Source organism: Adelges cooleyi, unplaced genomic scaffold (assembly GCF_023614345.1).
Source record: "Adelges cooleyi isolate 19-005CV unplaced genomic scaffold, UGA_ACOO_1.1 ACOO_flye_CR_arks_rails_tigmint_CR_PRNA_30, whole genome shotgun sequence".
Lineage (NCBI taxonomy): Eukaryota > Metazoa > Arthropoda > Insecta > Hemiptera > Adelgidae > Adelges > Adelges cooleyi.
Window position 1 is genome coordinate 4,774,765 of NW_026095971.1, and position 27,870 is coordinate 4,802,634.

General features: G+C 29.2%; 1 protein-coding gene across 3 annotated transcripts; it reads right to left on the bottom strand.

Annotated features, from left to right (window-relative positions):
* Positions 1-3,582: 3,582 nt before the first annotated feature.
* LOC126838626 (lysosomal alpha-mannosidase-like) lies at positions 3,583-20,013 on the bottom strand. Of its 3 annotated transcripts, none has more exons than XM_050573183.1 (16): positions 19,700-20,013; positions 13,833-13,935; positions 12,615-12,696; positions 12,338-12,523; positions 10,953-11,251; positions 9,332-9,468; positions 8,919-9,055; positions 7,557-7,776; positions 6,779-6,978; positions 6,300-6,717; positions 6,010-6,226; positions 5,804-5,921; positions 5,459-5,735; positions 5,144-5,383; positions 4,791-4,940; positions 3,583-4,111 (listed from the first exon to the last, which is right to left on the bottom strand). In XM_050573183.1, the coding sequence occupies exons 1-16, from the start codon at positions 19,814-19,816 to the stop codon at positions 3,887-3,889; spliced, it is 3,126 nt and encodes a 1,041-aa protein (XP_050429140.1). In that variant the 5' UTR covers positions 19,817-20,013; the 3' UTR covers positions 3,583-3,886. The 3 variants fall into 3 exon arrangements, with proteins under 3 accessions (XP_050429140.1, XP_050429143.1, XP_050429142.1); XM_050573185.1 differs by having other exon boundaries at positions 3,586-4,111; positions 10,953-11,158; XM_050573186.1 differs by lacking the exon at positions 19,700-20,013 and having other exon boundaries at positions 13,752-13,842.
* Positions 20,014-27,870: the final 7,857 nt, after the last annotated feature.

Below are 27,870 nucleotides of genomic sequence, written 5' to 3' on the forward strand. Positions count from 1 at the left end.
CAATATATTGTTTCCCTTCTTGTTTTCAATAAAAATGCCACTATCGGCAATTCGTTATAATGCCTTTTTTTTGTGAGTATTCAGCTTTTCACACGGTAATTAGCTTACTTGTCTATATACTATGTATAGATTATATGTACAAGTGTGGTAGTTAACGAGTGAAAAGCGGAATACCCAAAGACATTTGAACAAAAAACTTAATTTATATAATTATTATATATTTAATATACAACTAATTAATAATATATATTATAATATTATGTAGATACTGTAATAATAATTTTATTCTGTCACTCGCAATGATGATATAGATATGGACTATAGATATGTATTACACATTATTTAATAATGCGAGCACCCCTATGCTGTCTGGATGTCTTTACTTTTATACTCAACTTTATTATTTATATTAATATGTACCTATAATAATATTATTCATGAACTGTACAACGATTAATGCAGTCCAATACGAAAATCTGTACTCTCAATAATAACTTATTGAAATCTCATTAATGTCCAATCAAAAAACTTAGCCATTTTTAGTAACCATAAGCCGATATAACGATAGAACCGATTGGGCCGACTAAAAACCAATTAATGAAAATTAAGGAAATATAATTAATAATTATAGAAAAATATATAAAAATAATGATAAATGATAATATTAAATTGTTCTTACAAATCGAATTTTAATTTTGTTTTCCTTAATAAAATAAAAAAAATAATACCTATTGAGTGGTTCTATCTACTTGTTTTTCATAAAAAATTTAAAAAATACAGAAAAGAGTTTCACGTTCGATATGCGTACGTTTTGTAACACACACACACTGGTTTTTCTTTTGTTATTGAAGCTGGAATTTACGTACTATTCAAATATATATATTTCTATTAAATCATTCCTGAGCTCGAGATTACTTTAAAATATATAATAGTAAAATATGAATAAAACACGATAGAATAGGTCCACCGATAAACTGGAATATAATAAAAACCATATTTTACATGATAGATTATACAATAAATTCAGTCGACCGACTATTTTGTAAAATTGAATTTATATTAATATTTTCAAAAAGAAGTATACACTAGTGATGTGAAAAATTACAGATTATGATATGGATACAGTCCACAGATATGGATTTATTCAACATCATCCTTCAAATCATAGGCTAGAGTAGAAGTGGTGTTTATTAGTTATTACACAATTTTACTTTATATTGTTACGAAAAACGTTGTTTACTTTGTTTCACTTATCTTATGATGGGGATGTAATGATCGTGACACGTGTAGGGTATCAAATTATTACAAATCTTATAATTTATGCAACTTGTTTAAACCCGGTCTTACTAACATTAGTTAGTACTTAAGTTTTCCTTTTTTTGTTGACGTCAATATGTAACAACAATAAGGAAAATATGTAGATTGTTTTCTTTTAACTACTTTACATATCGCTATATAACTCTTTAGCGACACTATGAATTGTTCTATTCTATTAGATGCACAAGATAGCTCTTATCTTGTGCGTGTAACTATTTTCTATTATTGTCTTTACTATTGAACCAAATCTAACTAGTGCAGTTTGCGTTTAATATTAGACATTTTTAGTGTTTAATTGTTCAAAGGATAATTTACCTTCCTACTGTACAAAGTAGTATATGTTTTGCACCTTTGGTTCACTACATATTCGTGGTGTCAAACCAAACGGTTTTTGAATTTCGTGAACTTTACGACTTCTTCAAAAAAAGTTCAGGACATTCCTCTTAGCCACACCGCTCAGTTAAGTATCTAGGACCGTTCAGGGGCTTACACCTACACATCCAAGTTAGTTTTTCATTTCTATTGTTGTGATACTATATTTTCAAATTGGTCCTGTGTTTTATTTTAAAGACACATCGTTCCAACAAAGACCATTTTCGTGTTTAATTATTCAAAGTATAATTTACGTATCTACTAAACGCAGCTAAAACAAAGCATGTTAAAAATAATTTAAATAAGTAAAATATTCTTGGAACATCTTAAAGTTTAAACATTTAGCTATAATTATATATTTTACAATTTTTATCTTCATGTATTTACAATTAGTATTAAAGTTTCTTTTTATAATGATTAGAAATATTATAGATGTCAATTTAATTAATTCTAAAAAAAAGAACCCAATTGCGCAAAATATAGACAATATCTATTTGTTTTTTTAATGTTAAGTAATGCATACTAACTAATAAATTGCCTGAACTTGTTTGCATATTCATGCATGTTACTTTTTATAGCTTGATTATCCACGTCAGTCGTGGAACTTATTATTCTAATTAACAATGATATTTCCTTAATTACCTATTGAAATTTAAAAATAAATTTCACATGCAATCCCCTTAACATGATTATTTTCTTATTTACTTTTTAAAATTAAAAATAAATAAACAAAACTTCACAATTTTATCTTTGATGCGATAGCTGAACAGGTATTAATTTTATAATGATATATTATTTTTGTGTGTGAAGTCTACAAGTGAAAATCGTACAAAACAATCAGCTGTCATTGAGAAGTCATTACACAAATGGCCAAGAATAAACGCATTTATGTAGTAAGACCTGCTTGGTCGACCTCATGTTTTAGAAGGAATAAGACCAAGGAGAAGGTTAGATAATAGTAGCCTAGTGGTCAATACTTATAAATTCAAATAAAATATTAACGACATTTAGAAATAAATAAATGTATATTAGTGTAATATTGTGATATTTTTGGAATATGATAACTGTGTGTTTTCACATCAGCGGCGCAATCGCCCCATGTGAGTTGGTTTTTTTATGCATTCGTATTCATCACAGCACAAGCCAATTTTTCCGCCCTGGTTAATTTAACTGTAGTAACACCCCTATACTATGGTTTTAAAAAAGAGATAAATTTAATTAAATTTTTTTGTGTGTGCAGTGAGTTTTAGATTAATCTCTACGAAAATTAGAGTCCGGGGGTTTTGGACAAATGAATGGCTCACTTGGGCCCTGATAGAGCGCAGGTGACCTAAAAGATAAAATCGTCAACCATGGCCGTCGTTCCATAGGTAATTCTGTACAAGAAATTTTATTTGATTTTGCATTTACAGAATGACTTAATGCGATTTTGTTAGATCCGAATTCAAAGGTGAATTTTGAGAATTTACTAGCCAGTGTAATATTATGCATACAAAATCAAGTTAAATTCGAAATAAAAAAAAGCCAGCATTTATTTGTTAATTATTAAAAAACAAAAATATTTAAAAGGAAATAAATGTTTTTAATTTTTATCCAACATGGAATATTATATGTTTTATGTTTTTATTTTGTATTTTTTGCATAAAAGATTCAAATTCCATTAACTCTACACAACTCGGTAAGAAGTTCCACTTCATCCTCGCGTACCAATACTCCCGACATGCGCAGTATTTTTATTACTTGATTTACTATTTTTTTTTAAAATAATAAAAACCTAAAATGTTTAATAAGAAAAAAATACCGTACTGTTTTATTCAAGATTGAATATCGTATTACTTTATTTGAAGTATATATGAAATTGATTTCATTCGTAAAAATAAAAACGTCAGGCAAACCTGTATCAAATTTCTATCACACTTCTTAGTACCTACTTAATATTATAAGTACCTTATCATAAAGAACAACTATTTTTAAAAGTAATTTAATGTAATGTATAAGTAAAAGTTATACGCAACAATCACGATTGAATAATCAATTTACTTATATATATTTACTACAGTCTAAACTTCATTAGTGACAGTTCGTCATGTAGTATATTATGTATCATTTTATACTTATATCTTATATATAATTTTCCTTAACGTTTACAAATGATAAATCTACATATTTAGTTAAAATCGTAATATTTGGTAACTAATCACTGGGACAGTGGAATAATTTCAGACACAAAAGTTCTAATTTGCATTGGAGTCAACAAAATGTGTGTTGGATCTACTGTTTTGTAACTTCTGGTTGGCGATTCATCGACTTCGAGATCATTATCATCCGTTCTCCAAGAAAGTTTGTTATTTTCTGATAGCCATTGGTTTCCACCCAAAATGGTTTCTCTTAGAGATACTATGCGAAATTTCGTAAACAAGTCCTAAAAAAATTAATTAACAATGATTGAAAATAATCAATGTAAACACTATGCAAAATAAGCAAGTGAACGGTTCAACATAACAAATATACTAAAGAGGACGCCATACCGGCGAACATTTTCAGGGGTTTCAATATTACGGCTTTCTGAGTTAATGACATAGCCTTTTTTAAAAGTTGATCTAGAAAAAAAGTTACAGGCATTTAAAAAAAGGAAAAAAAATGTTTTTTGCGTTGTTCCTTTTTAACTAAATACTGAACGTAAAAAAAATTAGTATATCATCGTCTCCAAAATGCTGTTATCTTTCGATTTTATCATTTTTGTTTTTGCTCTAAAATCACTATGGACCGAGTATAACGCATTCTGCGTAGCTATGTTTAGATGATTTTTTTTTAAGTCACTGCAAGGATGCTGTGATAGTCTGAAAAATAAATTAACTACCAAAAAAGAGTCTTAATTACTAAACTAATAATTACACATCACAGTTTAACCTTTAAATTAAGATTTGGTATAAAATTGCCTATACTTTACTCCTTATAAATGGCCGGTGTGGCGTCCTCTTACGAGAATTCGTTATGTTTTAAAAAACATACAATATATGTTTACAGTACTTTGCTGTGCTTGTCTATTCTAAACACTAAGTATTGTGAACGATTTTGTTTTTGTATGTAAACATACAAACCTGAATATTTACAACGACTGGTTTTGATAAATTTGTATCCTCATTGTACTCGAAAATATGTTCCAATCTGAGTAAAATAGTCCCTTCTTTCCAGGGTTCTAAAGTTAATACTTGGACATTAACCGGAAGTAAGTTTTTCATACCATAAAACTAAATATAAAAAAAATACCAAAATACAATTTATTTACATTTAACTGATAAAACGTATGTAATTTAGAAGATGGCTAATAAAGTCATGAAAATAATTGTGCCTAGTTAAAACTGTAAAATATTATTTTTTAACCTAATTTAAACCATGTTACACCAGTATTGTAATAAAAGTCGAATGGATAAAAATAAAAACCCGTGTATACTTGTAATTTAGTCGTATCATTTAGCTCCTTGTGCGAAATCGTAGACGGTTTTTTAGTGAAAAAGTATTGTGGTCTAATGAGTTTTTTTTGAGCTAATAGTCTTTGCACTGCGTTCTGTTCGTCGACTGAGCCATACGCAATATAATGCTGACCTCTGGCAACTAAGCCAGTACCAAATGCGTGCTCGTTGAGAGGTTCTTCGACGCCAAATGCATCATCATAAAACATTCTTCTGTGCACCTAAGTAAATGTACAGTTAATAATAATTATATTCAATAAGCTTACTATTAGCTGAGTTTGATAAATCGTTTATACCATAAGCTCAATCTCTCCAACGTCGAGACTTGAGCCGCCTTGAGCTCTATCGTTAAGTACAGCAAATAGGGTTTGACCATTAGTAAACATAATCCTTGAAGTGATCGGGTAATAATTTCCTGATATGTTTTCTGCGTTTTGTTTTAAATCGAACGAACTTCTATAATTTAATACTCGTTGCAACATTTCTCTGCCATTCGAATCCGTATAGAAAGTTTTGTTTTTCCGATACTGTGGCAGTTTATAGCGAGATATTATTTCTTTTCCTATCCTGTCTCTGTAAAACATACGAACATTTTTAACTAATCCAAATGCTAACCACAAATTCCAGAAAACATTAAATACCCATATGGAATCGGTCCTACTAGCCATTCGAATTCAAAATGATCATCACCTTGGTATTTTCTTATTACATGACTGGCCCAGTCGTTGCATACTATATGGGCTTCATCGACTAACGGTCCTATAGTAGTTAGTTAATTAGTCAAATGTCGACAAAGGTGGAATTCCCAAGTGATTTAATTATACAATATTATCTAAACACGATGTACCTTTAAAAACGACGGGCTTATTTTGCTTGTCACAAAAAGACACAGCCGTTCCATTAGGTCTAAAAATGTATGCTCCTGATGCTCTTTTGTAATCTTTCGTATTATCGCCAACCATGCTCTTGTAATACATAAATTCATGGAGCAAAGATCTGTCTTCGCCGTTTAAGTGAATGGTAAAATTCCTAGAGTCTTGAAAATCGACAGTTAAACCTAATTTCTGAAGAAACACCAATAGTAACCATATAAAAAAATTAGGTGTCCTAAACAGCGAATGAATCGGTATAACGTACTTCATCGCCGATGTGTATGGCATTGGTTTTCGACGTCGATGACTCGTGAACCGCGTTTGATCGAGTAGACTGTTTGCCGTTTCTATTTTTAGTAATAAGATAGGATTTATAACCCAGTGGGGGCAAGTCCGTCGCTTTGAATATCAATTCTGCCGTCGTCGGTGACGTCCGACCAGGTATAGTGATAACAGATTTTGGTAGTGGTATGATTTGTGTTGTAAGATTATTACCCTGTGGGTCTACTACATCGTACTCTGTATTGTCGAGTACGGGCAACCGTGCAAACTCGGTAACAGGTCTACTCAGCGGATTGTACAAGGTAAGGACGAACTGTTCGCTTTGCTCTGAAATGGCGCATACGCTGATATTCAACAGATCACATGTTTCGAATTTCGATGTTCTATCCCCAGAAAGTCCGCTAAAAATACACGGTCGTTATTAAATAAATGTAAACGTTATGAAGCGAAAACAGTATTTACGATAAGACGTTAAACGAAACTTCTTCGCATTCTCCAATTGCCTCGCTCAAAATTCTTGCATAATCGTTGGCCACGTGCTGCTTTTCTGTTCCGGTGATGGCATCGTGATGTTGCATCACTCCCATTGCTTCACGTAGGGGTGTAATTTTCGGTTCATACTGAGGTCCAGCTAAACTTTGGACCGCAAGTTGCTTACAAGCCTAAAATTAGAGTCGATGATTAATTTAGATTTGCATCGCCACTGACATCAATAGGAAATTGCATTTACAATTTCATTAAGTAACAGTTAGCTGCGTTAAAACATTATATTATACTTATTGGGTCGAGTATTTTATTATGGATTTAAAAGGGTTATAACGATCGATTTCATTTTCAGACGAATCAAAAAAATTAAAAATGACATTTAACTATTTACATGCTTTTGGAATATTATAAAATATTTGCGAATTTAGTAAAATAATATTTTGATTTTTCCCATTTTATAAGTAACGGTCGTACTATATTTCTTACAGACGGACACCGGTTAGGCTCTTGGCCATTAGCAGTTTGTATTCACAGTCAGGTAGTTACAAACAAAATTAATACAAATTTCTATCCTCCCTCATTGTTTCCAATTTTTTTTTTTTACTATCATTATGTAGGCGTAACTATCGGTTTAACAAAATCCTTTCTAAAGTCTAAACGCTAGTCATAGAGCAAAATATATTATAATTACATTGATACATAAATCGATGATATTAGTAATCATGTTAGTATACACTGATTTTACAGTACTCGCCTGCAGAATATTGTTACCCCTTCGCTCATAATACTTTTGCGTAGGTCTCGAAGTAAAGTATCCTGTCCAATAAGCATGTTTGTCACTTTTGTACGGGAAAAAATCATCATCTTTTGTGGGAAATGTCAAGTTTTTATCGTTGACCGCTTTTAAGTAGCACGACGGAGTGGAGTATATGGCATTGATTTTGCTACCAGCCGATTGTTTTGAATTTATATGTCTGTTGAAATAATAAAACATTTTTAAAAATACGAGAAAATAGTTTAAACTATTACAATATCTTAGGAAAAACGAAATATCTCCTGCGCTACGCATCAGAGCTGAAATACAATTTTGTTGACTTGAAGATTGTTATAAATATCTTGCATCAATATATAAATATATATAGAATGCATTAAAGTAAGTACTTTAAATCATTCCGTTGCACGCACTTACATTTTATTTGTCAAAATAATGGTTACAAGAATCTCATTATTTTATTATTATATAGGCACTAAAGATGTTTCCTGTCGCAATGTTAGCTCTTTGTTGTGTGTTTTTATATACACTGTACTGTGTTTACTTATGATAAATATATTGTTAACTGAAAACTCATTAATCGTGAGAAATTTCGATCAAACATACAAAGTAATGTTTGTCGAGTAAACGTTAATAATAAACGTTTATTAATATTATAATAGTTGTTAAGTAGTGTTGTATAACAGTGTTTGGGTATAATATATTCGTTTTTATAGCTGTAGAAATACTTGAGCTTGATGGCGACTTAACAAAGTACATCCATTAAAGGAGAACAAAAAAAAAACTTATATATATATATATATATAAATGTCAAGTAAGATTTGTTTTTTAATGAACTGAGAAGAGATTATGTTTGAATAAATTATACTACGCCGGGAGCGCATGGTGAATACAAATTTCAAGCACTCGGTAATACGTTTTGCGTGTCTATAAGCTCTATTTATTACCTTATATAATATTATGTACTCGTTAGGGGTCATACACACTTTCAAAGTACATATAACAATATTATTATTAATGTAAAAAATAACTATAATATCGTTTTGCTTATAATATAGCTAAACAATGTTATATTCACACGAGTTGTCAGCTGCACACGGAAAAGGGCGATTACTGTATGGTAATGATTGTGAGCAGTGCACAGTCGGAGGTAAACGGTAATAACAAAACATAACGCAATCCGAGTGTAACGTATCAGACTTTTAAAATGCATGTGACACGTCGTCGTTGGACTCCATTGGATTTTCGACGTGCGTTTACAACCCTACTCGAAAACCAGTGCAAACTCCCTAGTAGCGATGAAAACATATCCATTTGAATGTAAATAAATCGTTCAATATTTACTTGATGAGTTTGTCCAGAGATTTGTAATAGTAACTGGCGTCTTGGTACGTGAAGTCACCGCCCATGGTCAGAATAACATTACCATGATCCTGGTAACCTTTGGCTTGACTATCCAAAAATGCTAACAAGTCTGCGGTCTGTAAAATCCCAAGAACACAATAGGTTTTAATATATCCTAATATTATTACTGATATTTGTTAATAATAGTAAAAAAAAAAAGCGTCTCCTTTTATAAAATAAAACACATTTGTATTGACTTTAGTAATTTTTATTTAACACATTATGGGCCATGATTAAATTTCTAAACGTTTTCACAACTTCTGCAAGCGCTGGGCAAACAATAAATGGAAAAATACAACAAATCGGTAACATTAAAAGTTAGGAAATATATATTAGAAAAGTTATATTTTCACCTTCGCTTCTACGTTATAAGCCGGGCTCTTGATATCGTCCACAATAGGATCTATACCGCACACTACATCGAAACAAAATCCATCTGGGGGAGAATAGAAGTTGTACAGAACGTGAGTGAAAAGATTCGCTGATGAACCTATAAAGAAAAGTAAAACATTTATTTTTAATTGTAATTAACAGTTATAATTTTTTGATAAAAGTAAACAACAAGCTTAAATCATTTATAAAAAAAAAACTCAAACAAACATTAATGTGATATTAAAACGAAAAATCGTATTATTACCGAGGAAAATCATTTATCCGGAGAGTACACAATAGTATTCAGAAATAAACATCATAATATATTCTGTAATAATAATAAAAACGTATTTTAGCTCAACTGTTTACAATCAAGTTTTTAAATTAGCTACTTTCTCATAAATTCGTGTAAACTAGTAAATAAAATACTATATTCTCATAAATAAGTTTTGTTTATAAGAAACAATTTTAATAATTGAATTGCTTTCTGTTTAAATAAAAATATTTTTATTTAGTATTTGTTATAAATTATAATAAAACTGCAAGTGCCCAATATTACAATAGAAATTATTTGTGAATTTGTTCAACAAAAGGTTAAACCAAGAAAAATAACTTGTATATAGATCTAAAAAAAAAGTCGTTTCCTATTGTATACGCTGTTTTTTAACTATACATAAAAATTCTCTAAAAAATAAGCTTAATAACTTAATACCTTTATGTACTTAACCTATCACAATATTTACTAACCCTATCGGGTCTCATATATTTTCTATTATAATTAATTAAATAAATAATTAATTAAATAAAATATCTTCTTAAAAATTAGAACCTCGTACAACAGTCTTTTATGTACTATGACCGATAAAATTATATTTAAAAACATCATAAGTTCTTAATGGAGGTCAAGTAAACACTTATCATGGAGGTAAGCAGTACTAACACAGCAAAAATTATTATTTGTCAAGTATTTATGACCGCCGAAATTGTTATGTCGGGATGACTCTCTTAGACAATACAAGACGAGAATATTGTGATATATTTGCTTCAACTCAGGGATAATATTATTTTTGAGTGGTTTATTATGGTGCACTCACCCCTTCGACACTAGGAGACTATTATTGTGTGACCCTTTCATGTTCTTTTTAAACTTGTGTATTTTATGTAAATTATATTATTCTTAGTGTGTCTTAAGCTTTGTGTCTGCATTTGATTTCGAAAAGTGTTACCGTTTTCCCTAAACCATCATTTACAATTTAAAGTCTCTCGAGAAATTTAAGTGTTCTGGGCTAGACCGAATCTTTTTGGGTAGGTTAAGGATTTCGGACACGCTGGTGTTAGTACTTGCGTAGGCCTCAAACGACACAATTGAGTGCCGGTGTTCGAACTGCGTAAGGGTTAAATACTTTAAACTGTGTGAGTACGTGTTGTGTTTGGAATATACGGCAGTTCCATAGTTTTATTATTTCATCCATTTCATAAATTAATCTTTTACATTTTTAAATATTTTTTTTTTATTAATTGCTTAAAGTTTACATCCGGTACATACTGCAATTTCACTTTTGTTGCGGTGAGTCAGTGCTAAAAACTATTATATTAACTTACCGAGGTTGGGACTGGACTGCCATATCATCTCAGCTGACTTCTTGGACAAACGTTGCATCTTGTCCTCGTAATCGAGGCGAGCGAAAAATAGTCCATCGTAACCAAATTGCGAGAACAAAGTAGCCATTTGTCTGGAATGGCCAAACGGATCAATTTGCCAGCCGATATGAGGTCTACCACACTCGCCGAACGTGTCGTTTAGCTTCCTGAAATGTGTCAATTTTTTGTATACCAACGCCAACCAGAACAAGTGGTACTTTTTTTGTGCTAAAGAGATCAAAATAACATTGTCGTGAAACCTGTAGCGAAAAGTATAATGTTTATCTTAAGCTATTTATCTTGACCGTTTTTCTTTTGAAATCGAAACCCCTTCGCGGAATGGTGTAGTTTATACAGTCTACAGAAAATGATGATATAACTTGTTATTATTGTATCTCGTGAAAAATTAATGACTTATTACAAAAATAGCTAGGTACCTCTCAGAAGGGAGAAAAAATAATGTACTAGAACCGTACAAACAAGAAAAAAACATAAGGAGAGCTTTTTGTTATTATGAGACATATACTACAGTTGACAAAGTCTATATTTTTTCTGCCCTTTTTTTCGCTCTTACCTACCGTCTAATTTCTTTAAAACCCTTGGGGCAAAATGTATATTATGTCTGTATGTGCTCTTATGAAGTACATATTTTGTTTTGTATAAATTCATAAATGGAAGTACTTTTTCTGGGAAGTTTTCATTTGTATTTTGATATTAGGGCATTGTCGAACGTATATTTAAATTCAGTGGTCACGTACATTTTTAACAATGTATGTCAAATACTATATTAATAGCTACAGACGTATAAACTCCTCTTAGTCTACTTTAAAAGTCCTATATCAAAATTTATTCAAGAAAAATAGCCTTTTACGTTCGTGCTAATTTATATGCTTAGTTTATAAATTCCGTACCTAACAGTTAAGGTATTATTACAATGTAAAATCACCTGCAACACAATTTAAAAAATCTGAACAATCTGAACAAAAATGTAAGATCTAAAATAATTGTGTTTAAATAAAGTTTGTTCCGCTAGTGACCGCCGTCCATGAAAACATTTATGGAAACAGCGGGAAATACTTTTAATCGCAGCTTCACGTAAATAAAGGTTTCATTCATAGCTAAGTAAAATATTGAGTTTCTTTTAACTCCCCACTGAAAGTCAAAATTTGCATTAAATATCCTCTATGAGGGTTTTTTTTCTTACTAAAAATATTCAGTTAAACTACATTTCACAACTATTTTATGCGAAATTGTATGGAAGTAATATATTAATATGAATGTTTACTATAAAATAAAATAAGATTCGAACTTAATAGTTAATACAGTTAAAGAAAATAATATCATACCTCAAACCCCATGTAAACTGGTCAATAATTGAAATATAATTTGCATTTGCTTCGTCATTCATACTCCAAGCTCCTCCAATAAACTCTAATCGACCGGACGATACTAAATTTTTGACTAACGTTTGAGTATCTTCGTTTTGATCAATCCACCACTTCCAAAAGAACGCAGTCTCCACGTAAATAAACCTAAAATTATAAATAAGTACTATTACAACGCAACCCAAACGGTATTTGTAAATATTAGTTAAATTCCAATTTATGAAACTTATAACATCACCTTTTGTTAGGATCTTTTGAAAGCGCCTCGACTACAGAATCTAAAATAAACTGAACACCAGCCATTTGTATGGAAGTATTGGCTAAAAATAAAAAACAAGTATAATTAATTGAAAATATATGAAAATACATAAAAGTATGAGCTACTATAGATTAGGTAAGTATACAAGTAAATTTTACAAATAAAAGGAGTACAATTTCGTAGACGTTTAATGAAATACAAATATTATTAAATACCGTATTTGGTTAAATTACTATGTTCAGTTTTTCGGTCGAGGAAATGATTTTGTTAATCTGTTCAAATGCGGAAAAATCTTAAGCTTACACTTTTGTTATTTTGCAATTTTAATTATATTAAACAATAATTATGTGTTTTAGTTGAAAAACAGAATTTAATAATAAAAGTCGATTTTGTTTAAAATGTAGAAATACACAAATTGTAACTTCATTTTTTATATGTTTTTATAATAGTAATATGTTTTAATATATTTTTTATATTTGGGACAGGCAAAAGTTATAGAGTAGTAAAATTCATCTTCGTCTTCTCAAATCCACAAAATTAAACAAATTTAAGTTTATATAAATTTTTTGTATTAATTATTATAATAAATCGCAATCTGTCCTACACGATTAGAAAAAAAAGGAATTTTATGATCAGTACATCTCAGCTTAGCATTAAAGATAAATATTTAATAATGAACATAATATGAGGACGTCATTCGTACATCAACCCTTTACCAAATTATACTTACTGTACAATAATAATACGTTTATTTTGCTTATTAATTTAAATCAATAAGAACTTGTTATTTCAGGCATACAAATTGAAAATTACGTTGATAATTATTTTAACGTTCTAAAATTATTAAAAATATATTGCTTTAATATCATTTTTTTTCGTATGAATATGTTTAATAATGACAAGTTGTAAGCGCAATTTATTCTATGGCTTAATAATAAAAACTAAAAAATAATAAGGAGTTAATATGTATTAATTCAAAATTGTAATTAAATGACTAAGCATAAAGGTCTTATATATTTATTTATTTTTTGGGACCGAACGCCATTAGTTAGTCTGAGCCTGTTAACAGCGTATAAGTAAAAAATAAATCATGCAAATTTTGTACATTATACATACTGATTATTATTGAATTTATTTTAGATGTATTGCATTTAAGTAAATACAAGAAAAAAACGTATATGAAATATTTTCAATTACTGCCAAAGTAGTATTGGTCAACGGTCTTCAGCCAGCCGACGTCATCATGAGAATGAGGCACGAAGTGTACGTTAAGATATCCATCTTTGACTGCCGGACACGACTAAAAAAATATACAAAAACCACAGACTATTAAAACGATGCTATAATAGATAAATTGCGTAGGTGAAAGTATTTCTACAAAGTTAATCGTTATTAATAGGGTAAAATATCGATTATTACATGTTCCTACATATTATTATTATTTAACTCTATGTACAAGTAGGTACGTGGTCGTTTTACCTAGTCGTCAGTGCATGATTACTTTTAAACGTATTCCTTGTCTTTTGGGACAAAATTTGAAAGGCCGTTTTATACTTCAAATCACACTTCACTACTTCCCTTTACATTTACGAATTTCACCTAAAATAGGTTTCTAGGATAATGTTTATAATTATGTTTTACACAATTGCAACAAGTTCCTGGTACTCACGTTCGTTTTAAAAAAAAACATTATTACAAGTATCTCGATCTAACGTATGATATAGTCGAATGCGAGCTAACAATTATACAAACATATTTGAACTCTTGATTATAATACTAGACTTCTTTCACACGCGTGTGTCAACTATAAGATAACAATAGAGTTTAAAACTGTTAAAATATATTACAATCTCAGAAAATACATTAGGAAATCTTAAAATGTATATTTAAGTGTTAAATTAAAATTTAATATATGATATTTTTAAGCATTCGTTTATTGCTTATTCATATAAAATTTAAAATAATTTAATTATAAAAACCTATTATGCTACATATTTTGCAAGTGTGGTGTTTAAAAAAAACGCCATTTCAAATAATTTCGAATCACTTTAGTTTGCAAAATCCGTTCACACTTTTACTAAATTAAAAAAAAAATGGTATATTAATTGTATCCCTGTTAACTACAATACATAATAATCCAATTTAAATCATCATTAATTTTTTAATTGCATCGCTAAAAACATGAGTCACTGTCATTACTAAAAAAAACGACTTCATTTTTATAAGAATTTTTTTTTTAAATATATTTAATTTAATTATATTTATTTATATAAAAATACAAGTAAAAAAAAAACTAAAAAAAGACACTCAATTATTTTAAAACTAAATATATTTCACAAACCCAAAAATTAATTATTCAAATTAAGGAATGAAACTAACGTTTATTATTAAAGAGAGAATTGATTTTATTAAATATCGTATTAGAGTGATGACGAAAAATAATAATTATCTACAGCATGACTATAAGAATTAGTTTCTTTAATTCGAATTAAATAAAACCACATTTAGCTAAATCATTCGATTATGTTATTAGGGTCAAAAGGAATAATGTAATCGAAATGGGCGATTATAAAAGTATTTTTTCTTATAGAGAACAGTATTTTGTTGCAATTAAATATACTACATTAACATTTTATGATTAATATCGATAATTTAAAATTAAAATTGGTTATTATTTATTTTAAAATACCTATTTATTTTAGAATAACCGATAACGATTGTAGCCGACTACCGCGGATTGTAGTTCCGTCACACGATCGTAGCCCGTATTCTTTCTGCGTTTTTTATTTTATTAATTATAAACAATAATTTAACGTTTGTTTTTATGAAAGTAAGCGTTGACTGTTGATTATTCGTCAGTATAACATGAATCTTATAGATTTGAAGATGTGTAGGTACTATTAAAACGACTAATTTTAATTACAATAGAACTCTACAATGCGTTCTTACCGCTTAAGTTCGAATCTATCAACACGAGTTCTCAATAATTATTAATTTATACAAGGGATTTACTTATTTTCACATGTGATAAAGATGTTGCATAAACTATTATATAACTCCTTAATAGATGCTTGGTCAAAAGCCCCTTAAAATAAAGCATACGGTTTTTATAAGCTTTGGGCAATAAGCAGTGTTGTGAAATATTTCGATATTCAAATACTATTTTAAAAACTAAATAATAATAATGATAAACCACATCAAAGAATTAATAAAAATGTGTATATCTACTAGGGCTCTTTATTAATAATACAGCACTATGGCCGGTCTCATTGAGCCAGCCCGCCTCTCATCATATAATACAATTGAGTATTAACTTTTGTTATACACTGACACAAATGTTAGCAAATACGTTCCTAATATTTGCACTCAATCAGTAGTTAATTTATTAAATAACGAATCACGCCAGGAAGAGTACATCAGTAGTACAGCTGAAATGCTACAAAAACTATATTGAAAAAACATTAGAATTAAACATTATATATTATAACTTTTTGTACCTAACTTACAATTAGTTAAATTTATCATGAAAAATTAAAAATAGGTAATTTTATAACTCATAAGTGTATATACAGTACTATTGATAAATAATAAGAACTTACAATAACTATGATGTTATGAAATCAATATATAATATACTATTTTGTAATATTATTAATAAGATTAAATTATTGTTAAGGCATTATCCATCAACAAATTAAATTCTTTATGTCGTTAAAGCACATGCGTAAAAGTGTAAAAAAAACATGTTTTCCTACTTGTATCTTTATAAATACTCTTTTCGATAGCTAAAAGTACAACATAATTGTTTTTATTTCTTGTAAAAACGATATTTGTGTCAAATATTAGTTTTACTGTTTGCACGGTTTGTAGCGTAATAATTACAAAAGTATTCAGAAAAAAAATCCATTTGGTGAGTATATTGTTTGTGTTGTTAGGATTGTTATTTACAACTGATATAATAAACATTAAATTAGGTCATATCGATTTGTTTCCTGAGGTCGCAAACCTTTGACATGTATTTCGTTCATATCAAAACACAGCGAAAGTATTGATGATCACTGATAAAATTAAAGAGTATGACGCGTTTAATTGTATTTTACAATTTCCTAATATTTACTTTTTATGTTAGGTTTATATCAATGTAATATAAATGTAATCAAAATTTCATAGTATAAGTGACAGTTTAATATTTTAAACACAATCAATTTTATGAAAAAGCAACCAAATATTTAACAACAATCATATGTATAACCATAATGAGAAAACATTTTTATATTCATTTGGCAACGACTATAGCAAATAACATTTTGCATTATGTTTCTCTACACTTAACGTTAAAATAATTTCCTGTGTCGCTGGAATTCATTAGTATTTTTTTGTACATATAACTTTTATTTTAGAGGGAAAAGGTAAAAGTTTAACTAAAACTTTTTTAAACTAGGACTTTAATTTTAAAGTTTTAAAATAATTTTTATAAATGAGAGTTTTTTCAAATAGTTATAGTTGAACTCATTTGTAAAAAAAAAATAACTGTTTCAATCCCTGGTTTTTTATTTGACTGTAATGAACCTACATCACATAATGCAATAATCATAGAGTGTCCAATCACTTCTACATGTCAATGACAAACATGACTGCTAAAGGTTTTTTTTTGTCAAAAGATAATAAAACAATATAGGTATAAATGTTTAAATAAGCCCCATATACATATTATGCGTATATACAACTATATATATATATATACACCTCGGGAAACGTATAATTATGACCTAATTTAATGTTTATTATATCAATCGTATAATATAATAATCCTAACAACACAAATAATATACTCACTAAATGGATTTATTTTACTGAACACTTTTGTAATTATTATAATATAAAGTACAACAGTTTGACTAATATTATATATATTAGTATAGATTTGTCTAATTTTATAATAATTTCAAGCATAACAAAATTGTCAAAAGTATTATTTTTTGAAATATATAATATGTTTATTACAATTTAATTTTTTATGATAGTTATGATAGTCACCCCTGAGTCTTTAAAATTATTTACGAAGAGAGTAAGAGGAAACAATTGGTTAAGTGTTATTGTTCATTTTAAATCATAGTTGTAACAATAGTATAAATTATAGTTTATTATTTTTTGCTATTGTACAAGCAACGTTCTCGCAACATTGTGTTTTAACTAAATAAATAATATAATACAATCCAATAGTATTATTATGATTACTGCATATTTAAAAATACATGAATAAAAAAATTTAAACATATTAGTTTTTATACATTTTATAACTTAAAAATTAAAAATTAAATCGTATGGACAAGATTAGGTTTTTTTTTATAGTTTAATATTAATTTCCGTTTTTTTTTTTTGCATAGTTCAATGTTTTAGAAAACAAGAATATCCAAACATATTATTCATTAATTTATACCATTTGTTTTTTGTTATTTAAATGATTATTTTAATTATTAATCTATGTAGCAATGTTTATACGCTAAATAAATAAATACCAAATATATTCAAAAAATATATAATAATACTTTTTTTTACTATTTAAGTATTTAAAATTCGTAAAAACGCTATTGGGTCGGTGTTATACCATACCTTGATATGGTATTTGTATAGCTGATTCAATAAGTTATTCAAATAAAAATGCATTTTTCATTGCAAGAATTGTTTTAAATGATTATTTTATATTTAAAAACAATTTTATTTGTTTACTGATCATGTAAAAGCTTAATTAAAATATGACAGTTTAAGCAAATTCACATATTTTGTGTTATAGATTATCTAAAAACTCGTTAACTACATTTTTGTCTAATAGCTGTTTTATGATTTTATTAAAATGAACGAATCAAATTAACCGAGGAGTCCACTATATCAACATTTTGTAAATAAATACTATACGCATATCAGGATAATTATATCTGTCATATGCAATATAATAACTAATTTCAGATGCTGTGAGTTGAGCAATAACATTTTTCGTATCCACAGGATAAAAACTCATTACCGAAAGACATTATAAAATTATTCAGCTTGGTTACCTCTTAAACTCGACTGGATCTGACACTTAAATCTACACAAAGAGGATAATGTAAAACAACATTTGTTTATCATTTATTATTGATTATATATTTTTATGAATATGTATACAGATTTTCATATTTTTCAGAATCGAGTAAAAAAATTGGTATAGAAGAGAGGTAGCGAAGATTTGAAAGGATTGAAAGAGGATATAATATTGTCGGAATGGGCACAACAGCCGTGACCAAAAAAAAGAAGATAAACGTAAAATGTTTATTAAAAATGTTGTTAAACACAAATGTAAACGTACTATATTTTTTTTTAATTTACAGTAATTTTTGTGATTGATTGTTTTAATTTTTTAATTAAAAAATATGTTATTGATTAGATTTGTTAAGACGACGGATGACACTAAAAATCTGAAGGTTTGGAGCGAATGAATCAAAATATTTTCAAGCACATGAGTGAAAAAATTAAAGTGGAGATCTTAGGTCGGATAATGAGATGAAAACCAGTGATTGAAAGATAATCATTATTATATTTTCGATCTTGTCGTTACAAGTGGTAAACCGAAATGAATAAATGTATGTTATAATTTTAATTATTTTACAATCTAGTTATCAAAATGTTATTATATTAATTTGTTTTAGCCCAGAATTATAAAAACGAATAACGGTTTTTGGTCGTATATTCCAGTTGCCAGAAAAATGTAAATATTCTTACAATATTAATAAACAAAATGTTTTATGCCATTACATTTCTGACAAAAATATAATTATAAAATTTGTAATTGTTTTTTGTTAATTGCGATAACTGTGTAATTTTTGCAAGATTAATATATACTATGTTTTTTTTTTTTAATTATAAGCTGCCATTAATAAAATATTTTATTTCAAATTAAAAGGCAATCTCATAATACGTTAACACATTTTCTTGATTTGATTTGGTATGTCAAATTTGAGGGGGTGGGGGGAATATTTATAATTTAAATAAAAATGTTTCCTAGCCGATTAACTTTACAATCTTACTTCGTAACCGCACTGTCCTGTGAATGACGGTCCATCAGCTGCTTTCGGTCTCGCTGTAGCACGAGTCAAATACAGTGTCAACAAAACCACGACCGCGATAAAAGGCGGCGAAGACATTTCAACAAAATTCTATGGAAACCGAATTCGGCGCGGGCTTTCGAATAGATAACAATATCGAAAATTGTAAGACGTTTTGGGACATAAGCAAAAATACAAAAAAATGAAACGTCTACCGGCGGCCGCTGTTGTTTTAACCGACTAACCGATTGACTGACACGAGATTGGTTGTCAAGCTGATGTTTAAAGCCGGCATTATAGTGAGCGATCCGAGTCATAATATACCGGTTTCCGCAGGTCTTGCCCTAACACCACTTCCAACAGCCTACCTGCGTTATCTCGGCCACGACCTTTAGCGGAACACGGACGGGAGGAGAACATTTTTTATGGGTAGGTAAAAAACAATTATTTTAACTACAAGCCTAACGAACGGTACATCGTTAAAAATCCTATTATATTATATTATAATATGAAGCTACTATAATAATATAATGTGCCAGTACATTAACAATACTAATGTCGCTATTTCTTCTAACTATTCCGACTGATTGGACATTTTTCTTTACAATGTTTATTCAAATTATTATAATATTGTGTTTATCTACATTAGTGTGTTTTTTTGTCGCGTACACAACAGAAATGAACAGCTTTTAGGATAATGTTGATGAAATTCTTTTCAACAAATATTGCAAAAAAAAAATAAAATAATATATTGTAGTGAATTTTTTTTTGTCCAGTGCTCCGGGCGTGACAAATGAAAATACAAAAACCATAGTCTGTCAAAAAAAAAAACTCGGAAATCGCGTTGAAAGACTACAATGCTTAACTCCAAGGAATAACCAACAGTTACCGCGCAGAATATTAATTCCGACGATAACAAGTACAATTCATTTTCTCCTTTATCTTTTATATACTCGTTAATTTGTATTCTTTAAGTAGACCGTTTGCAAATTAGGTTGCATGGCTTAACAACCGGCCTGGCCCTGCTACACTTTCGAGAATATAAACTGTAATACACCTTTGTCTCTGTCTAATGGCTAAAGCTGTCAAAATCGTATAGTTAAACACTTAATATCTGAAAGTTATTCAAATTTGTCAGATACAAAGAAAACATATAATTTCCCATTTCATTTAAGTTACATCCCATAACACTTCAGTGAAAATAATTTGGTTTTTTTGTTCTCATGCAAAATTTCGATTTTTGCAGTTGAGTCATTGTTTTACCGGGGCGGCGATATATTAAATTATTAGAAAAGCGAGACGAACTTAACATCTATAATCAAACGGTAATTAGTTGAAATAAATGAATTTTATATAATATATTACCTAAAAAACTTTCGGGTCTACAATAAGTATACAATGCAAGTAAAAATATTGACATTAAAATGTAACTCAACTTAACTGAGTGAAACATTTTTCGGTGTTAGCTATGGTCATTAAACAGATAATGAGAGAATTACGAAGATAATTTATAGTTCTCCGAATTAATTGGGGATGTATAGTTTAAAAATAAATATTTAAATAAAAACATCTAAAATGAGCAAATTACACAAACATCTCAGGTTTACTGTTACTATGCTTCTTTCACAACATTTTCACCCCCCGTCTAAACATCATTATTGCAATTACATTTCTTTCCTAGTAATCGCTGGACTTAAATTACTAGTAAGATAAATATATATCTACCTAGAAATAGGCAATAAACGTAAATTCTAATGTAATTACCGAGCTGATATCGTATGCCGTCGTAACTGTATACTTAATTAATGAGTACATTTTTTTAAAACAAGTTTAACGAGGGCGTCTGCTTAATTTCTAATAGCTAAAACATATGTACGTGTATTTAACTAAAAATAGATTAAAAAACTGCTTACAAATCATACTAGTTATTATACTGATATGTAGGTCGACACTAAAATTAGAATAATACCTAATTTTTGATGACATTTCGTTTATGTATCATGAAAACATTTGACAAAAATAAATTAGATTCGAGCGTAAAAAACATATATAATTAATAATAATAACTAACATTGCTAGTATTTGAATAATTATTATTCAAAGACTATAATTTATAAATCTATATTGAAATTCCATAAAAGGCCTCTTTCGTCCCCGTCGAGTTGTGCTGTGCAATATCAAAATCATAATAATTGTCCTCACTGTACAACACGATTAAACAACATCGAAGCTAAAAACCAAAATACAAGTATACTTGGGATTTTTTTTTCTTAATCCGAATCTAGCCTCATATTTTCTCCGACACGTCATTTATTTTTTAAATCGCTTCCAAAGTTGTGAACACCTAATACTTTTTCATTTTTGTATAAGAAAAACTACGAATTCCACAATTATTATTCTGATACCAGTTCTGAATTTGAAAATAAAATATAGACTCCAACAAAAACGTAACAGTGAAAAAGGTCCATGTTCTAGACCCCCTCCCAAAAAAAGCCAGCCTATCAAAGTAGTGATATCTACATTGTGGCCAAGGTGCGAAGGTGGTCGTAATATATTGTTTCCTTTTACGGAAATCAAATGATGGTAAAATTTAATAAGCCCACAACAAACAAGGTGGATAGGAGATTAGAAAAAAGAATAACGCAATTACAAGCGGTATGTGTGGGGTCAAATAATTAAATGTGTACCTACTTCGAATGACAGTGACTGAAAATGGCATTACCTGCCGTCTGTGGTTATATATTATTATACCGTTGGTCGGCCACTAGACCACTCGGTCAACGGACGGCAACTGTCATTTTTCCTTCGTCGCTCAAGACGGTTTTATATTTCCGTTTTCTTTGCAAAGGCAATCACGGCCATAAGTTTAAAACTAATTTGCCACCAGTTTTCAATAACACATTCGATTTATACTCTATTTGAGAAAATAAGTTTTAGAAATAGTGAATTATAGGAAATTACAATAAGAAGAAAGTCAACAACGTTAATTTTCGACATCAAAAATACTAAATCGGAATAATTGGCTGTTGAAGTATGATATGCACGAGTCATATCACACTTCATAAGTATACAGAGGTTTTGTAAATCTACAAATAGACCTGGACTGGATTGAATATATTGCAAAATAAAAATAAAAAATTTTTTTTTTTTGTCCGTAAACAATAAAGATTTAGTGTTATAGATAATATGCAAGTATATAATATTCAATATTTTATACACATATATTATCTTAAATAACTTGTTTTATTTTTTTTTAGCACGTTATCTATATAAACAATTTTATTTTTAAAAAAATAATAAATATAAAGTGAGCTGCACAAATTTTGTATTGCCGGTCGACACAGCATACTAATCAATCGCGTTAGCCGTCATTAACATAAACACATACAATTAAAGTGACTTAAAATAGTTTTTCATGAATAACAAATTATTTATTACTTGTCACATTATTTGTATTTTGCTCAACTCTGTCTTAATGGAATAAATATCAAGACTGGTGACTAAAATAGAAAAGTTCTACACCCAACATTTTATCAGAAAAAAGTATGCGTAAACGAAATTGAACGTTTCCAAAAAAACAATCTTATCTGTTATAATCGGCGTTCTAACCTCTCCAAAATACATTCGTTGTTACGATACTCAGCCTTATTATTCATTTTTTTAACGTTAATTTCAGATGGATTATTTTACAGAACATAAAAGAAGTTATAAGAAAACAACCGTGCAAACATATTTTTTAATCGACAAAATTAACACACTTTTTTACATACGTGTACTCTAATAAGTCAAAATCCCAAAATTGTATTTCACTGTACCAACTATTCATCCCTTTTAAACAAAATTCACTTAAAGGTATGAGACCACTTAAATGACAGAAGTGATATACGTTGACTCCATATTTATTGTTGTTGCTGTGGCGTATGACCAATTGCGACGTTTTTTCATTTGCGACTCAATTTGTTAAGTGGCAACGGTTGAAAAACAATTGTACGATTGTTCTAAAACGATGTCATTTATTTAATTTGTCTTGATATATCAAAGGCATTTCACATGGATACACCCCTAGGTCGTGAAGCATCGAATGTACCAAAGTAGAGGGAACTGTAAGATTGATAAACATCTAAGAATACACGAGTCAGTATACAGTCTTAATACAGTCTACAAATGATAGTAATACATGTTTTAAATTCACCAAAATAACAAAAATAATGAGATTTGCTACAAATTAATATACCCTTTAATCCTAATATAAACTAATTTAAACACACTCATAAAACATACCGAAACGGATAATTCGAATTATTCATACTTGCTAAACGATTTGCTGTCAAATTTACTTGGCAATATTAAAAATATGGGTTTGCTGTATGTGATAATATAACAAATTGCTTAATAATGTTAAAGTATTATATAGATTAGATTACGTCGGTGTTTCCAGACTGAAGGCTTTCGATCTATTAGTTCTCAAATAGTAAAACAAATCATATTAAACAAATCACTAAAAATGTTATCGAGTAGGTAACTAAATTCTTCCGTTATTCGCGCAATGCTAGTCTTTCTCTCTCTTCATTATAAACCAAACAACTTTTAAAATAACAAATAGCGCGGCTATTTCTAGATATAGAATATTATGTTATTTGACGTGGCCACTTACCAGTGACGTTTCTAGCGCATAAACGAACCGCGAACGTCTTAATACAGTCAACAAATGATAGTAATAATATGTGTGTACACCGGTTGATGTCGCCGCTTAGATCTATTGCCTATGTGCTTGTTTAACGTTAGTTCAAGTCGACCGTTTTCATACACGAGCACGTCGACCCGCCGTCAGTCGTCGAATATCCGGTCGTTTTTAATAACGACAATGACCCAAAACAAAAATGCACCGCGAGTCACGGACAACACGTTTTCTGTCAAAAAAAAGTCTACGCCGTTCCCACACTGATTTAGCGTGTAATAAAACATTATGTATTAGATGTAATAAAAAAGCTAACTCGAGGGTCAGGATTCCAACCCGGAAGAATTTGTGTCAAGCGAAAAATAAACCTACAGTACGTTTTGGCTCGGCTGTTTTTTAGGGTTCACACGGGTCTTCTGTTCGCCGAATGTGTGGCACGCAATATTTGGCATCCCTTTGACTCGTATCGCATTTACTGACAATCGGCGGCAAGAGGACGAACACCGAATATTTGCACGAATACACCGCACAGTGGTCCGGAATGCATATTTAGCGCGTCAAAAATTAAGAAAATAAAAGTTTTCTCATTTTAATATTCTGTTGACAAATTGGCCGTCTATAACATACTGATATCAAATATAATATTTTGCGTACCTACCTATATTGAAACGATTACCGATAAGAAATGTATTTTCGTCAGCAAATGCATGTACGTTGTTCATTTATCGCGTAAACGGCGACAAATAAAGCATTTTTGTCTTTTTTTAGTTTTCAAAATTAAATATTAATTTAATATGGAAATGGAATATAAAGGTAATTTATTAAAATTTCAAATTTTACGCTCTTTATTTATTTGCAATGTCATTGTATAGTTTTTTTTTTTTTTTTATTGATCATTTTTTTTACAACTATGGCCATTAGTTACAGATGTGGTGGAAAAAAGTTATTTACAATGGGTATACATTAAGTTTGCGTATTCTAATAGTTAAGAGCCAAGAAAGAGAATGTGTAATTTTTAAATTAAGTTATATAAGTCGGTTGATTTTAGGAAGTCGATCATCTTGGCATTGTTCTCGGGTTCTGGTCCTAGTGAAGTGTCAAGTGTCGCGTCGATTCCAATCCTTTGTCTGTCTTGTTCGTACTTGAGGCATTCGGTTAATATGTGTTTCACGGTCAGTCTTACACCGCAAGCTACACATATAGGAGTTTCTTCCTTAGCCATTAGATAACCATGGGTTAGTCTGGTGTGTCCGATTCGCACATTGTATAGTTATACAATGTAATAATCGTTGATCTCGTGACTTCAAAATGAAAATTGCCCAATTTCGCCTTTAAGTCCGCTATTGTAGGTTATAGTTTCAACCATGTATAATTTATCTGCCTTTGAGTAGCTGGCAATTTAATTGCCATAGAAAACGGAATTTTTAGGCGCGTGATGCGAATGGTCTACCGGATGATTGGTTAACTACCCATTCAATAACTTAAGCGATTTTAATTATTTTGTTATACTTTTATAGTTATTAGTTGGAACAAATTTAATATATAATTATCAGAACAAAAAATGGGGAATATAAAAAAATGTTTATCATAACATTTTTTTTTCTGAAATCAAACCCCTAATTTTAACTTTGGCTACTTTATTTGTTGGTTGAAGAAGTTAAAGCTAAGACTAGTTGGAGTTGCAGAAAAAAATTCAGAATTATTATTATTTATTAACTATTTTATAATTCGAATAAAAAAAAGTTATGTCAAAATAGTATAGGCAATAAGACATACAGATCATACAATGTTGTACATATTTACAACTCCTTATATGTATACTATTAGAGGACGTCATACCCTTTAAAAATAATCGTAAAAACGAGTTTATGGAAAAGCGTATAGGTCAAAGCGAAATGGTCATAAAAAAAAATATAGTTAAGAATAGGAGAACTTTATCAAGGTTCCTCGTCGGCTTTTTTAGAAAGCTTAAATTTTACCTTAAGAAGAACAGAAAGCGTTATTTATTAAAGAACAAAGGATAGGAAATATATGACCTTCAAGGTTATATTTTTAATTTAAATAATTGTTTGTTTGAGTAAAAGCCATTTTGGTTTATTTTAGACCAAAAGCCAGACAAAATTTCGACTACATAGGCTAATTCAATTTCAGTTATTCAAATCATTAATAAATAAATATTAGCACTACCGAAAGAACAACTCGCAGCCCTCATTATGCTTTCGCCGCTCACGTCATGCATTGTATGAGTACTGATAAAACGAAAAAATGTTATTGACATTTAACCTCATCGTTTTCCGAATAAAATTAGTCTTATACTTTTAAAGAATTTCATGAATAGATATTTTATAAATTAATTTAAATAAATGTATCAAACAATTATACAGTAATTGTTTCATTTTTCCTTAGACTCGAATTCTATACGTTGTTTTATTTTTTATTACCCACATATTATTTATAATAGTTTACAATAATAGTGAATAATGTTTAACGAATCTATAATTATAATATAATCTGGTAAAATTATAATAAAATATAACAATGTAATCTTATCGCATGACTCGTGAAAAACTACAATGTTAAATACGTAGTTTTAAATATTTGCACATTTTGGCAGTTAGATAAAGTACATTTGCATAAATGTTAGTAAATAATTTATAGGTAGTAGGTAGGTCAATTTGTATTTATATCATAAAGGGATTTCTTTATTAGGTATGTTTTAAAAGCGCGTATGCTAAATTTTAACAGAATTGGACGTTGAGAACGAGTGCTCTAACCCACTCAAATACCTTTCATATAAAATTAAAATTTTGTTAGATTTCATTTTTTTGGAACCTAAAAAAATTGTAAGAAGAACGATTTTTGTCTTAAGAAATGTCAAATATATTTTTATGATAATCACTTTTATTTTAAATAAAAATAATAATTAAGTAATTCTCAATCGGACCAAAATACTTTAGTATATTCATCCTTAAATTTTTTTTAAGGTGTTTTCGCCGGAATTTGAATGTAATTTTGCATTCTCAAGTAATTTATGTTAAAACCCTAGACAAATGCAAAGTCTTAGCAGTAATGTAAATTCTGTTAAAAATAGAAAAGATTATTAAAAAAATAGATAGATGGGGGGTTAAAAAAAAAAGTTAAAATAAGGACCACCTTAATAAGCGGACGTATTTTCCGTGATAATGGTTATTGTTATTGTTCCACGGCGCGCATATCATTTCAGATTTTAATGGAAAGTAAGATATTCGCTAGAAATAATCTACTTATTTCGTACATAAATACTGTTGTTTACCTTTAAACGCCATTCCGATTGTCAGTTATTCGGGAATGGTTTATCGAATATCACGAGCTCCGGTCAAACTAAATTCCTGTAGGTATGACCCCGAGATTACTTTCAGTGTTAAAACATTCAATAGGTACACAACGGCAAAATGTAACATTTCTGCTGAGATTAAAAATAAATAATTATAATTTA

Bases quoted from the DNA above. Each gene is read 5' to 3' on its own strand.
- LOC126838626 (XM_050573183.1), bottom strand. From the start codon at position 19,816: ATGTCTTCGCCGCCTTTTATCGCGGTCGTGGTTTTGTTGACACTGTAT. The intron at 11,252-12,337 runs GTATGATATTAT...TTTTCGCTACAG, and splicing joins CAGTTTACATGGGGTTTGAG to GTTTCACGACAATGTTATTT. The intron at 5,384-5,458 runs GTATAAACGATT...ACATTTACTTAG, and splicing joins TTGGAGAGATTGAGCTTATG to GTGCACAGAAGAATGTTTTA.